The sequence below is a fragment of the Caretta caretta genome, chromosome 22 (assembly GCF_965140235.1).
Source record: "Caretta caretta isolate rCarCar2 chromosome 22, rCarCar1.hap1, whole genome shotgun sequence".
NCBI classification, from domain to species: domain Eukaryota; kingdom Metazoa; phylum Chordata; order Testudines; family Cheloniidae; genus Caretta; species Caretta caretta.
Window position 1 is genome coordinate 23,991,902 of NC_134227.1, and position 14,913 is coordinate 24,006,814.

Consider the following 14,913-nt stretch of genomic DNA (forward strand, 5'->3'; position numbering starts at 1 on the left):
ACATTTTCTAAATCCTCCACAACCCCCAAAATGAATTCTTAGCGCTAAATATCTTCAAAGCACCGTGCACACTAAAATCCTCCTCCCTTTCCTGACTGACACAGCGGCCATTCAGCTTTATTCTATCTCCACCGAGTTCAAGGGACTTAAAGCAGGGATGAATTTGGCCCAGTGTTTTTGTGACCCACACCACAGCCAACTCCCTCTCCTCCTTGGTCTTGTGGCTTTTCCTGTTGCATTCACCTAATCCACCCTGATGGTAACACAATTCAGCAGGAGCAGACTTTTCTGTCCACACTTCATGACTCAGACTAAGGACTAGTCTACTCTAGAATCGCTACTGCAGTGTAGGTCTACCGACGTAGCTGTGCCACTGCAGCGCTCCTAGTGCAGATAGTCTATGCCGACGGGAGAGAGCTCTCCCGTCGGCATGATTACTCCACTTTCCCAAGCGGCAGTGGTTATGTCGGTGGGAGAGTGTCTCCCATTGACACAGTGCTGTCCACGCCGGTGCTTAGGTTGCTGTAACTCACATCGCTCAGTAGGGTGGCCTTTTCACAGCCCTTAGTGACTTAAGTTAAACCAATATAAGCACTAGTGTGTACGAGCCCTGAGATGGGGGGACAAGTTCCAGAAATTACTTACTTTCAGTCCCTCTCCTTTCTCTTTGGGGATGTCTGTGTTGAAATTACCCAGATGACAGTAATCTTAATTAAAACACAGAAAATAGAAATAAAACAAAAGAAATTGTTTGCTTCACAGATGTATATTTGCACTTCTCACAACCTCAAGTAGAGATGGCTTGTCATCTTTTTTATGGGATAAAAAGAAAAGTGAGTAGCATACATCCCTTGAAAATAGTCTTCTCTCTGGTCAGACTGGCAGTCCCCCTTGCTGTCCAGAGAACTCTCCCACTGCACTCTCCAGGACTTGTTTATCAGACCTCACCTTGCACACCCAGGCATGTGTTCTGTGATCCAGGACTGATGTCCCTGCTTTCCAAACCATTTTATTCCATTTATCTGAAGAGAAAATAAGGCTTGGGGATTGCTACATTCTGTAGATGGTGGCCCACTGAGGATTCAGAGATCCTTAACAAGGCATAATGGCTGCTTTGCAAAGGCTTAACAACCTACCACAGAGACTGTGTTTCGCAGACCAGGTAGTCTGGTTACATCTAGATTTAGTCAGGCCTCATGTTAAATCTCTCAGTTTTTCCTTCTGCCATTATGAATGTTGGATAGATCCCCAAATGCTCTGTGACTAGTTTAAAAAGGTAGAGTGTGTTTCCCTGGAAGCTCCTAACCTGTCCCCAGCTAAAGGTGAGTGAATGAATCTAATTGTTTCACTGTTGTTGTTTCTTTGCTTCCTCTGAAGCGTGATTGGAACCAGTTCACTTCGGCGAGCAGCTCAGCTCAAACGGCGGTTCCCTCAGCTGGAATTTAGGGATATTGTATCCTTTCCTGGCAGAGTGCGGGAGTGGTATCTCAATGAATAACAGTTGGCTTTTCTCTAGCACTTTGGTGCTATGATTAGAACCCAGGCTTCCTGTCCTCTGCTCAAACTAACTTCATGCTGCCTTCCTAAACTACTGTGAGAGGAGTTTACTCTCCCTGGCCCATTCAATCCCTGTATTTTCTGCTGAGAAAGGGCCCAATATTAGTCTATCATCTGAGAGGCAGATACACTTCACAAGAGGAATTGGCATAAGAGACACAACTCATTCCAATTCAGTCACTAATGGCTTTGGTGGGATTCAGACCAGCAGTGAAAGGCTCTGTTGTCCCAGTCTCTGTCCCTTTAACTTATTTTTTAATTAGGCACAATTATTTGTCAGCTGCTGACATGTTTAGTGCTACATGAGACATGTCCACAGTCCCAGCCCCAAAGAGCCAGTGTCCAAATGATTACTTTACAACTCACAGCAAAATTCCATTCTTTTCTTACAGTAATGGTTGCCACCATCTGAACAAGTTTTCCAGGATAGTTCCTCAACTCAGTTATGCAAGAGACAAATAGCTGGAGTTGCATAGCATAGGTCGACTTACCACGGTAGTGTAGACAGCCTCAGAGAAGGAAGTTCTGTAGTTGATCTATGTTTGATCCAGAAGTCTGACCTGCTTGTGTATGACGCTGCATACCCCATCCCCTATGGGGAGTAACTGCTGTTGCTCTGGGACAAGAGATAAGGAAGGAAAGGCCCAAGCAGAGAGGACGGGAGCAGGCTGACGAGCTGCAGGAGTGACAGCCCTTGGTGATTACAGCAGTAGCAGCCTCCAGTGGCTGAGTTAAGATCTGCAAGCAAAGTGTCCCAATTTGGAGATTTCAGAGTAGCAGCCGTGTTGGTCTGTATTTGCAAAAAGAAAAGGAGTACTTGTGGCACCTTAGAGACTAACCAATTTATTTGAGTGTAAGCTTTCGTGAGCTTGCATCCGATGAAGTGAGCTGTAGCTCACGAAAGCTTACGCTCAAATAAATTGGTTAGTCTCTAAGGTGCCACAGATACTCCTTTTCAATTTGGAGATTGTTGTTTCTGTGCTTCTCACTTAACCCTTTATGTAGAGAGGAAATTTAAACACCCGCTTGAAAAAGCTGGATGAAAAGGACAACTTCAGTGCCATAATTCTGGCTGCTGCTGGACTGAGGAGGATGGGCTGGGAGAATCGTATTGGTCAGGTGAGGAGAAGCATAGTGGGAAATTCCATTCACTTCCAGACCCTTAACCCATTCCCCTTCAGGAACCTTAGCTGCCTCATCATGGACGAGCATAACATCTGCTCTGAATCCATATATGCATTATCTTGAGATTAGGCTGCATTGGAGTGAAGGTTCCACTCACTGCAGTTCCCTTCCAAAGACACATTCAGCATACTTATTTCCACGTGTCAATAACATTTGTCCATCTGAAAACTTCAGAGCCCTTTATAGTGCCCAAATCCTTCATGAACAGGCACTTTAAAAACATCGATAATTCTGATAAAACATTACAACCTCCAATGAAATAAGTACCATTATACCCATTTTATGGATGGGAAAATTGAGGCACAGGGCTGGGGCATGACCATCCCTAGGTAGTATGGAGTTGGGAATAGAACCCAGGAGTTGTTACTTCCCAGTTCCTTGCTATAACCATTGTACTGCACTTCCTTTATGGAAAATAATTTCAGTCTCATCCTAAATTGCTGCTCTTTGGAGCTTTTTAAATAAAAATTTTACATAATCTTGGGTTTAGCATTACAACATATTAACTAATCTTTGCTTTTTCTCCAGATATTAAACCCTGAAGATTGCCTTTATGCTGTTGGGCAGGTATGCTATGAAAAGCCAGCTGAGTAGCCGATTGCTGTGTAACAACCAAACATTTCAACTGTGTTTTCAACTCTGCACCTTTTCTGGCTGCTGTTCTATATGCATGCTACATTTGGGAAGTGTACTGCAGTTGTTAATTAAAGGCTAGCACCTCATCACTGTTATAAGTGATCATTCTACTCTTGAGACATGGCCTTTCAAGAGCATACTAATGCAATTAGGAGTCAGCATCTATATAGAACAAGCTGATAAGAATCAGTCTGAAGCTGTGATCCTGCAGCTCACTTGTTTAGTAATGTTCAGCTTTTTCTTTCTGGTCTCATCTTGTTGCCATGTATATATGCATATGTTATAGCAATGACATTTGTGTGTGTGTAGGGGGTAGAGCACGACAGTGGAAACGCCTCTAAGTCATGCAGGTTCATTGGTTTGGGACGAATAGAGTGCAGACTAGAGATGCATGAAGATTGGGGACAGTGTTTCTCTCTTCCTTCAGGGTGCCTTAGCAGTAGAGGTCCGAGCTAGAGACGAAGAGATATTGGATATGGTATCCGCCTTGCATGATGCAGAAACGGTGCTGTGCTGCATTGCCGAGAGAGCCTTTATGAGACACTTGGTAGGTTTGGTACCATCACTTTTCTGTCCAATTCCTCCCTAGGAGAAGTAGTAAATGCTTACGTAGTATTGTTAAATCAACACCATGGTATCAGAAACCTCCTAGTTTTCATTACCACAACTGCTAAATACAGACTAGATTCAAGTGTCTGTTCACTGGTTATTCTTCTGTACATGGCTGAATGACAGCTGAGTCTGTGTTCTACAGGCTTTTCAAAAGGTCCTGACATGGTGGGTCACATAGGAACCTTGACATCAACTTTTACCTGTTTGCTGTGCTTTCTGTTTCAGGAGGGTGGATGTAGCGTTCCTGTAGCAGTCAGTACCATGCTGAAAGACTCCCAGGTGAGAAGAACTTAATGTATTTTATTTGAGTTCATCACTGAACATTTTTCCAACATGCACTTTTTCCCTGCCACCTGAAAATAGTTCCAGCAAGCATACTTGGCAGCTGAGGACAGCCTTGCCATCTCCACGCTGAGTCCACCAAAACAACATTGTGTAGGGCGGTGTCAAATAACCGAGGCCGACACAAGTTGTTCTTCACACAGCGCACAGTCAACCTGTGGAACTCCTTGCCTGAGGAGGTTGTGATGGCTAGGGCTATAACAGGATTTAAAAGAGAACTAAATAAATTCATGGAGGTTAAGTCCATTAATGGCTATTAGGCAGGATGGCTAAGGAATGGTGTCCCTAGTCTCTGTTTATCAGAGGGTGGAGATGGATGGCAGGAGAGAGAGATCACTTGATCATTACCTGTTAGGTTCACTCCTTCTGGGGCACCTGGCATTGGCCACTGTCGGCAGACAGGATACTGGGCTGGGTGGACCTTTGGTCTGACCCAGTATGGCCGTTCTTATGTAAGTGTAGCAGTAACACAGCTAAGAAGAAGAAAAAAATCCCTGTGTCAGGGAAAACATGATGGAACTTTGTGGACAGGGCTTAGCAGTCTTCTAATTTACCCTCAATAATTATGAGTGGTGATTGTCATCCATTCTGTAGATAAGCCTTTTTCTGGGGCTAGAAAGCCTATTCCTTTGATAAATAATTGATAAAACTTCCCCAAGATTAAATATAAACACTACCCTGCAGAAAGGAAGCCTGACTGAAATACAGGTTGCTGTCATGCAGGAAAAAAGTTTACTCACCTTCTCGTAACTGTTGTTTCTCGAGATGTGTTGTTCATGTCCATTCCAACCAGGTGTATGCGTGCACGGTAGCCGGAAGATTTTCCCCTAGCAGCAATTGTAGGGTCAGCCAGGGCACCCCCTGGAGTCGCACCTTCATGGTGCCCAATATAGAGCCCTGCCGACCTGCCACCCCCTCAGTTCCTCCTTGCCAGCTACTCTGACAGAGGGGAAGGAGGGTGGGTATTGGAATGGACATGAACAACACATCTCGAAGAACAACAGTTACGAGAAAGTGAGTAACTCTTTTTTCTTCTTCTTTGAATGCTTGTTCATGTTGATTCCAATCAGGTGGCTCTCAAGCCCAAGTTCAGGAGGCGAGGTTGGAGTCGTCCACTGATTGGAGCACTGCTCGTCCGAAGACCGCATAGTCTCTGGCCTACTGAGAAATCACATAGTGTGTGGTGGAAGTGTAGATAGAGGACCATGTCGCTGCTCTGCATATTTCCTGAGTGGGGACCTTCACCAGGAATGCTATTGATGAAGCCTGTGCCCTGGTTGAGTGCACACTGATTGGGGGTGCAGGAACCCCTCTCAAGTTGTAGCAATCATGAATACAGGACGCTATCCATGACAAAATGCGTTGTGAAGATACAGGCAGTCCTTTCATTTTATCCGCCACTGCCACAAATAACTAGACCGATTTTCTGGATGCTTTCATTCTCTCTATGTAAAAGGCTAGCATGCTGCGGACATCCAGAGTGTGTAGTCTCTGCTCCCTGCTGCTGGAATGTGGCTCAGGGTAGAATACTGGGAGAAAGATGTCCTGGTTGATGTGAAACTGTAACACAATCTTCGGGAGGAAACCAGGATGAGGTCTGAGCTACACCTTTTCCTTATAGAACACGGTATAAGGGGGCTCTGAGGTTAGGGCTCTGAGTTCAGACACCCTCCTAGCCACCGGGAATGCCACCTTGTGTGAGAGAGAGAGAGAGAGGAGGGAGCACGTTGCCAAGGGCTCAAAGGGCGGTCCCATTAGCCTAGAAAGGACCAGGTTGGGGTCCCAGGCAGGGACAGGCTTTCGGATGTTAGGGTATAGCCTGTTGAGCCCTTTTAAAACGCAGCTGACCATAGGGTTAACAAACACAGAGCGGCCCTCCTTGTTCGGGTGAAAGGCTGAGATGGTGGCTAAGTGCACTCTTATCGATGACAATGGAAGCCCCTGCTGCTTCAGATGGAGGAGGCAGTCCAGAATAAGCGGCACTGGGGCCAGCGTCGGAGACGAATGGCGCTGTGCCGATCAGATTAAAAATCTCTTCCACTTGGCAAGGTAGGTGGCTCTCGTAGAGGGTTTTCTACTGCCAAGGAGGACTTGTCTAACCTGGTCTGAACAGGAAAGCTCCATTGGGTTCAAACATAGAGCTTCCATGCTGTGAGGTGAAGCGAGTCGAGGCTCGGATGTTGAAGACGGCCGTGATCTTGTGGCAGAAGGTCCGGGAAGAGCGGCAGGGTGATCAGAGCTTCCATGGACATGTCTAGGAGAGATGTGTATCAGTGCTGTTGGTCCCATACTGGAGCCATCAATATAACCTGAGCTTGTTCCCTCCAGATCTTAAGGAGCACCCTGTGACCCAGTGGTATAGGCGGAAAGGCATACAGGAGACAACATCCCCTGTGGAGGAGGAACATGTCCGCTCTGGAGCCTGGGCTGTGGTTCTGGAAGAAGCAGAACTGCTGGTACTTCCTGTTGTGTTGCATGAAGAATAGGTCTATCTGGGGAATGCCCCAACTCTGCCCTGGAGATCAATCTCCCTTCCTCAACCAAAGCTGAGAATTCAGCTCAGGAGTCCAAGGGAGGTAACTCTAAACTTAGCCATCATTGAGCAAGTATTGTAGGCGTACCTGCTGACAATGGCCTGTTGGTTGGAAATGTGGAGTTGCAGTCCCCCTGTGGCGTAAATCTTCTGGCTGAATGGGTCAGATTTTTGCATCCCTATTCTTGGGGGAAGGGCCCTGGAAACTCTGCCTCTCTTGCTGGTTAGCAGCGTCCACCACCAGAGTCAGGTTGTGAGTGAGTGTGTAGATGTTCATAGCCCTTGGAGGGAACAAAGTACCGCTGTTCATTGCATTTGGTGCCACTGATGGCTGGTCTCTGGATCTAGGGAAAGGAGGTTGGCCGCTTTTGATCCTCCTCTTCTTCTGCACCGGCGATTGGGACCGGTGCCAAAGGCTGGAGCGTTCCCAAGACGCTCCATGACGGTGCCTAGAGTCCTTGGCCGTGTCTTTCTTCAGCACCTGGTCTCTTGAAGAGGGCGCCGGCGTGCTTTGTGCTGAAGATGATGTGCTGGTGGTGGGATCCCCGGCACTGGGGTCCAACTGCGGTCGAAAAGCTGCCTCCACGAAGAGGATTTTAAGCTGCTGCTCTCTTTCTTTCAGGGTTTTTGGTCAGAATTCCTGACAGATTTTAGAGCAGTCTTTGTGGAGACTCTCGCCCAGACACTGTAAACAGGAGGTGTGGGAGTCACTTTTTGACATGCACTTTGTGCAGTCCTTGCAGGTCTTGAAGCCTGGGGATCGCGGCATGCCCCAGAGGCAACAAATAAAGGAGGGAAACAGGGGTGGGGTGGGGGGGGAACCCCCATAAATGAAACTTACAACTAACTATACTAAACTACACCACACTATCTGAATAAACAAGGTGAGTACAACAGGAATCGAACTGCTAGGTCACTTGCCGGAGCAAGAGCAAGGGAAGTTACAGTTACTGTGACTGGCAGTAAGAAGGAACTGAGGGGGTGGCGGGTCGGCAGGGCTCTATGTTGGGTGCCATGAAAGCGCGACGCCGGGGGCTCCCAGGCTGACCCTTCGGTTGCTGCTAGGGAAAAATCTTCCAGCTACTGTGCATGTGCATGCACACACACCTGATTGGAATCTACATGAACAAGCACTCTAAGAAGAAACCATGGTTTCAAACAAATGGTACTTGTCTCCTACCTCTTGGGCAAGGAGGGTTGTGGAGGCAACATGCTTGCAAGCTTCCCATGACAGAACAGCAACCCTTTTCGGCCCATTAAGGAATGTAACAGTTGGGTTACATCCATGCTTGTGCCTGTACCTTTCCTAAAGCACACAGATTGCTCTCCCATGATGATCAACAATGTGACATGACTAGCCCCTTTAATCATAGGATCTTGGTAAGCCTCAAAATACACCTGTAAGCCTATACTGAGCCAGAAAGGAAGCAATTTGTCCAACGGCACATGGGAGTCAATGGCAGAATGGTTTCCCCAATTCTTATTAGTTTCCTCCTCAGACCAGAAATCTTAATTTTTAAAAAGGGGATGGTTGGGTTGGTCATCAGAGATGCCATATACCTTTATTGTGTTTTGCCCAGTTGTATTTGACAGGAGCTGTTTACAGCTTGGATGGATCAGATAGCCTGAAGGACACTATGCAGACTGGTGTTAACTATCCACAGCAGGTAAATAAATAAATGCCTCTTAATTTCAGTTGGTTTTAACCTTCAAATTTCAAGTCAAATGAAAAAGACAAAAACAGGCCTTTTAACATATTTCCTTCAGTCCAGTCCTTAAAATCTTTAGTCTTCTGTCAAGGTTCCTTCCCCACTCTGAACTCTAGGGTACAGATGTGGGGACCTGTATGAAAGACTCCCTAAGCTTATTCTTACCAGCTTAGGTTAAAAACTTCCCCAAGGTACAAACTTTGCCTTGAACCCTATGCTGCCACCACCAAGCGTGTTTTAAACAAATACAGGGAAAGAGCCCACTTGGGAGACGTCTTCCCCCAAAATATCGCCCCAAGCCCTACACTCCCTATCCTGCGGAAGGCTTGATAAAAATCCTCACCAATTTGTACAAATGAACACAGACCCAAATACTTGGATCTTAAGAACAATGAAAAATCAATCAGCTTCTTAAAAGAATTTTAATTAAAGAAAAAAAAAAGAATCACCTCTGTAAAATCAGGATGGTAAATATCTTACAGGGTAATCAGATTCAAAACATAGAGAATCCCTCTCGGCAAAACCTTAAGTTACAAAAAGACACACAAACAGGAATATACGTTCCATCCAACACAGCTTATTTTACCAGCCATTAAGCAAAAGGAAATCTAACACATTTCTAGCTAGATTACTTACTAACTAAAAGAAGTTCTGAGACTGCATTCCTGATCTGTTCCCGGCAAAAGCATTACCCAGACAGACAGACGGTTTGTTCCCCCCCCCGACTTGAAAGTATCTTGTCTCCTCATTGGTCATTTTGCAGCAAGGTTATCTTAGCTTCTTAACCCTTTACAGGTGAAAGGGTTTTGTCTCTGGCCAGGAGGGATTTTATAGCACTGTATACAGGAAGGTGGTTAGTCTTCCCTTTATTTTTATGACATCTTCTTTACAATGTTCTCTGATAAGGCTTACAAAAATGTATATGGAAACCTACTGTTTAACACCCAGGTTTCCCTGCTGTTTCACATTCAGTACCTTTTTTTTATTTTTAGAATCAAGAAGGACCCAATGATGATACACAGTATGTTGGCATCACAGCCAAGAAGATTCCTCGTCATGCTCAAGAGGCTGCAGAAAACCTGGGTGTCGAACTAGCCAGCTTACTGCTGAGCAAGGGTGCTAAGCATATCCTCAGTGTTGCAAGGCAGCTCAATGATGCCCGATAGACACATCATTCCCACGCAGCAGCAGCTGCTCTTGCAGTTGGCATGATTCTTGCATGGTCAGAAGTTAGACAGAAAAAAACATGGACTTGGCTGCTGCACTGTCATCCTTCCTTAGGCGGAGTCTCTTATTTTACACTTACATCCCATTTTCCTTTACTTGTGGATCTGAAAACAAAACTTAAAATATTAAACTCTGTATTTTGAGTAGTTATGCCTGTTCAGAGGATACAGTCCAGTTTGCAGTTGGGTGGTTTGTTTCAGCAACTTGTTTACCCCAAAACTATAAGCAAGCTATTTTGAATACAGTAACAAGAATAATTCAATACAAGAAACAACAAGGAGTCTGGTGGCACCTTACAGACTAACAGATTTATTTGGGCATAAGCTTTCATGGGTAAAAACCCACTTCTTCAGATGCATGGAGTGAAAATTACAGATGCGGGCATTATTTTATTATTAAATTTGTTAAGTCTTTAAGGTGCTACTGGACTCGTTGTTTTTGTGGTTACAGATGAACATGGCTACCCTCTGATATTCAATACAAGAAATAATGCTAAAATGGTAAGGGACATGGGGTGCCCTTTATCTGAGGGCTTGTCCTATACTTACCAGGGATCAGTGTGTGGTAATCAGTGCATTTGTCGTCAGTTTAGCGGGTCTAGTGAAGACCCACTAAATTAACTTCAGATTGCTCAACTCCTGTACTCCACCTGAATGAGAAGTGCAAGGGGAGTTAACAGGAGACCTAGCACAGTGTGGACCCTGTGGTAAGTAGATCTAAGCACGTCAACTTCAGCTACATTATTCATGTAGCTGAAGCTGCGTAATTTAGATCGATCTCCTCCTGGAGTGTAGTCTATTGTACACATACCTCCTTTGGGCTTCATCCTGAGCCTTTCAATAACTGGCAACTGATTACTAGGTGCCAAATAAGGCCCTTGATGACCACCATTGTACTTATATTTAAACAGAACCACCAATGTTTCTGCTCGTAAGGCATCTGTTATGGATGATGCTTGGACAAATGTTTATTCACTGCCATATAAATCAATACTAATTGAACTTATTTAAAAAACCATTAGCGTATTCATTGCCAGATTGAATTAACCATAACCAAGCACAGGTGTCTACAGGTGCAACATAGTGTAAGGAAAGTTCGTTAGTATCAACTTAGACTTTTTAAAATAGGTTTGAAATAAGACCTATTCCCTTACAGGGGCGTGGGCAAACTTTTTGGCCTGAGGGCCACATATGGGTAATGGAAATTGTATGGCAGGCCATGAATGCTCACAAAATTAGGGTGGGGGTGTGAAGGCTCTACCTAGGGTTGTGGTCAGAAATGAGTTCAGGGTGTGGGAGGGGGCTGGAGTGCTGGGGGCGGAGTGGAGGAGGGCTCTGGGTTGGGGATGGGGGAGTTTGGGTGTAGTAGGGTGCTCTGGGCTGGGACTGAGGGATTTGTAAGGTGGGAAGGGGATTAGGGTTGGGGCAGGGGCTTGGCTCAGGTGTGCACGCTTCAGGCAGTACTTACCTCAAGCAGCTCCTTGAAGCAGTAGTATGTCCCCACTCCAGCTCCAACGTAGAAGTGTGGCCAGGCAGTTCTGCTGTGCACTGCCCTGTCCACAGGCACTGCCCCTGCAGCTCCCATTGGACACAGTTCCTGGCCAATGGGGAGCTGCAGGGGCAGCACCTCTGGACAGGGCAGTGCACAGCAGAAGCCCCTTTGCCCCTGCTTGAACACCAGCGCAGGGCAAGCCCCACACCAGGCATAGGCAAACTTTTTGGCCTGAGGGCCACATCAGGGGTTCTGAAACTGTATGGAGAGCCAGGTAGGGTAGGTTGTGCCTCCCACACCCTGACAGGCCCCCTATGCTCATCCAACCCCCCCCTTTCTGTTCTGTGGACCCTCCCCCCACTTCTGCCCCATCCAACCACCCTCTGCTCCCTGATTGCCCCTTATCCAACCCCTCCGCTCCCCCTTACCATGCCACTCAGAGCACCAGGACTGGCACCTGCACTGCCCAGCCAGAGCCAGCCACACCATCTAGAGCACCAGGGCAGGCCCGTGGCTCACAGCCCTGTCACCCACAGCACTGGTGACACAGCAAGCTGAGGCTGCAGGGGAAGGGTGGGACAGCAGGGGAGGGGTTGGGGGCTAGCCTCCCCCGTGGGGAGCTCAAAGGCTGGGCAGGACAGTCTCAGGGGCTGGATGTGGTTTATGGGCCATAGTTTGCCCACCTCTGCCCCAGGCCCTGCTCCCCAGCAAGAGCTGGATGGCTGAATTAAAACAGCCAGCAGGCCTGCAGTTTACCCACCCTTGCCCTTACACTCTAATCCTTTCAAACTCAATAGCCTGTTCCTTTTACATTAGTAGGATATGCATTTCAACTAGTGATTCATCTCCTTCATCTTACAAGCCACTACTAGTGTCTTCTAGAAATCTTTTAAATTGTAAAATGCAAATATGGTGTTTTGTAAATGAAACAACAGGTTGTTTCAGTATGTATGCAACATCCATTAACGGTACTTCACTTATGAAAGGAATTGTTTCCATACCCATTTAAAGCCTTATTTTTCTTTAGGCATGTACATATTAACACAATTTCTGACCACTGAACCACCCGTGCATAGAATATGCTACAGAAATAGCAGGTCACCCCATATTTTATTACACAATTTCTACATTTTCTGGGATGTACAGGAAGTTACAAAGGCTACTACAACAGATTTAGCAGTGTCCAGTGAAAGGACACAGCTGAAAGAGAAATGGTTGCTGTTTTGTTAACTACAAGTTTGTACAAAACCTAGAATTTTCTCTGGTTTGATCCTGCAGTGGCTGTACTGAGCTTCTGGTTGCAGATGCTGTCTGTTGAAACAGGTCAAACAAAGTATAGTGTCACTGCAGAATCAAACTAGTAAATAGTTGTAACATTGCAGACAAAATTGTACAGCACATCAATAAAGTCACACAACTGCTGATATAAGTGAAAGCCTTCTTCCACTCAAGAGGCTGAGAGCTTGTTAGTTTACGTTTTGGATTGTTGTGCATGATCTGATGCAAAAGATGCCCTCTGTCTTAAAAACAAGATATGTACATATACAATTTTTCAGAGCAGTTAAAACAGGTAAACAAACAGCAAAAAGGAACTAAAAAAAACACTTTTCAGGCAATTCATACAGTGGTGCAGTTAGTTCTACAGCTGTATTCTGATATGTTTTTTTTTCCAGTCCTCTGTCGGTACCATATGAAGTTACTTAAAGGATCCAGGAGCAGCAAAGCTCAGGGGGCGACACTTCAACCTGTAAACGTGGATACCGCTTGCACGAGTCTTTGCATTGCTAATGTTGAAACATCTCAGGTAGGCAGGAGTCAAATGGATATCAGGGGTGGACCATGCCTTTGCAGAGCAAAAGAGACCCCGCGGCAGCCTCCTCTGCCACTAGGGCTTTGCACACAGCAGCTTCACCGGAAGGGGCAGAACAATGGGGTTCGGGGTAGCAGCTGAGTTTACTGTTAAAGCTGGAGCTATGCGCTGCCCCAGGCACGTGCGCAGCGGTAGGGAGCCTAAGCCGGGGCTCCTCGCGATTCGTACAAGGGGTCTCCGGGCGGGAGGCCCCCACGCAGCTTCCCCACTCGCACCCAAGGGAGTCTTCCACGCCGCGGCTGTTACGCCTCTAATTCTCCTCCCCCCCACCCCCCAGCGCCGTGCGAGGGCGGGAAAGCCTGACTCCTTCAACCCCGCTTGAGGCGCGGGGGGGCTCGCGCTCTCCCCGCCCAGGAGCCCGCTGATGGCTCGAGCAGCCTACGGATCCGCAGCTCCTACGGCTGAGCCCTGGGGGCGGCCCTGAAAAGGGCCTGGGGGGGGGGGTGAGTCTCCGCCGGCGGCGCGTGGCCGGCCCTAGTACTCCTGGGACTGCTGGCTGCTGCCCTTCTTGCCGCTCTTGGCCGGCCCGGCTCCGCCGCCGCCCGCCTTCTTGGGCAGCAGCACGGCCTGGATGTTGGGCAGGACACCGCCCTGCGCGATGGTGACCCCGCCCAGCAGCTTGTTGAGCTCTTCGTCGTTGCGGACCGCGAGCTGCAGGTGCCGCGGGATAATGCGCGTCTTCTTGTTGTCCCGCGCCGCGTTGCCCGCCAACTCTAGGATCTCCGCCGTCAGGTACTCGAGCACGGCGGCCAGGTACACCGGGGCGCCCGCGCCCACCCGCTCCGCGTAGTGACCGCGCCGCAGCAGCCGGTGCACGCGCCCCACGGGGAACTGCAGGCCCGCGCGGGACGAGCGAGATTTAGCCTTAGCCCGGGCCTTGCCGCCGCTCTTACCGCGGCCGGACATGGCGCGTGAAAGTGGGAGCGAAGCACGCGGCTCAGCGGCCCGCTCACAGAGCTACGCCCAGGCTCTAGCGCCAGAGCCGGAACTGCTGCCTGGTGGCGAGGCGAAGCGCGCTCGTCTTGAGCCGACCCTTCACCCACTCGCTTTTTATTACAAAAAGATAGATGTGTCTATAGTCTCCGGCGGAGAGCCAGACCCAGCCCCCTGCCCAGTGACGCTGCGCTCTGCCATTGGTGGGCAGCCCAGACGAATGTCTCCCCCGGATTGGTTAGCCTCACGAGCCGGCAAAGTTTTACGCGTTTATTGGCTGCTAAAATAAGCCAATCAGAAGGCAGGGCGCCAAATTCAAAGGAGGCACAGAGGCCAAGGCGCCAATAACGGAACACAGGAGCCTCTTTCTCGTTGCTTCCCCAGCCCCTTCTCCCCAGGCTGGGTAGTAGCAGCCTTAGCCCTTCTCTGCTGAAGTGCCCGGTGCGGAGACCAGCCTTCCCCCAGGGTGGACACGCCCACGCTCTTTGTCTGCCCTGTGAACAGCCCCCCGCCTCTTGCCCCTGCTCCTTGCTAAAGGCAGAGCTTGGGCAGCAGGGACAGTGAGACCAGGGCTTGAACGCCAACTGGTAAATTCATTCCCCCATTCAGCCTTCCCCTCAGAGCCTGCAGAGTGGTCATTGGCTGGAACTGTTGGCGTACCTGCCCTGCGAGCAAAGTGATGGCAATGGAGAGACAGTAATTATGTAAAGCAGGATGCTAGGGGAAACATACTGTATCTCAATAATAAATCATTTGAATGAGAAAACAAAAATATATTAGGGGCAAGGGAGGGCAGGGGTGCCTTCCTCCCCGGCTCC

At 48.0% G+C, this 14,913-nt stretch overlaps 2 protein-coding genes across 5 annotated transcripts in view; one reads left to right on the forward strand and one right to left on the reverse strand.

Annotated features, from left to right (window-relative positions):
* HMBS (hydroxymethylbilane synthase) overlaps positions 1–9,947 on the forward strand; it is a 30,696-nt gene extending 20,749 nt beyond the window's left edge. For all 4 annotated transcript variants that reach the window (XM_048827685.2, XM_048827686.2, XM_048827687.2 and 1 more), the window contains 7 exons: positions 1,378–1,453; positions 2,563–2,676; positions 3,271–3,309; positions 3,806–3,925; positions 4,216–4,269; positions 8,446–8,532; positions 9,567–9,947. In XM_048827685.2, coding sequence (XP_048683642.1) covers positions 1,378–1,453; positions 2,563–2,676; positions 3,271–3,309; positions 3,806–3,925; positions 4,216–4,269; positions 8,446–8,532; positions 9,567–9,740 — 664 coding nt within the window. In that variant the 3' untranslated portion in view covers positions 9,741–9,947. The remainder of the gene's footprint in view (positions 1–1,377; positions 1,454–2,562; positions 2,677–3,270; positions 3,310–3,805; positions 3,926–4,215; positions 4,270–8,445; positions 8,533–9,566) is intronic.
* A 2,436-nt stretch (positions 9,948–12,383) lies between these two features.
* Positions 12,384–14,214, reverse strand: H2AX (H2A.X variant histone). Its single transcript, XM_048827715.2, has one exon. The coding sequence runs from the start codon at positions 14,066–14,068 to the stop codon at positions 13,637–13,639; it is 432 nt and encodes a 143-aa protein (XP_048683672.1). The 5' UTR covers positions 14,069–14,214; the 3' UTR covers positions 12,384–13,636.
* Between the last annotated feature and the right edge of the window lie 699 nt (positions 14,215–14,913).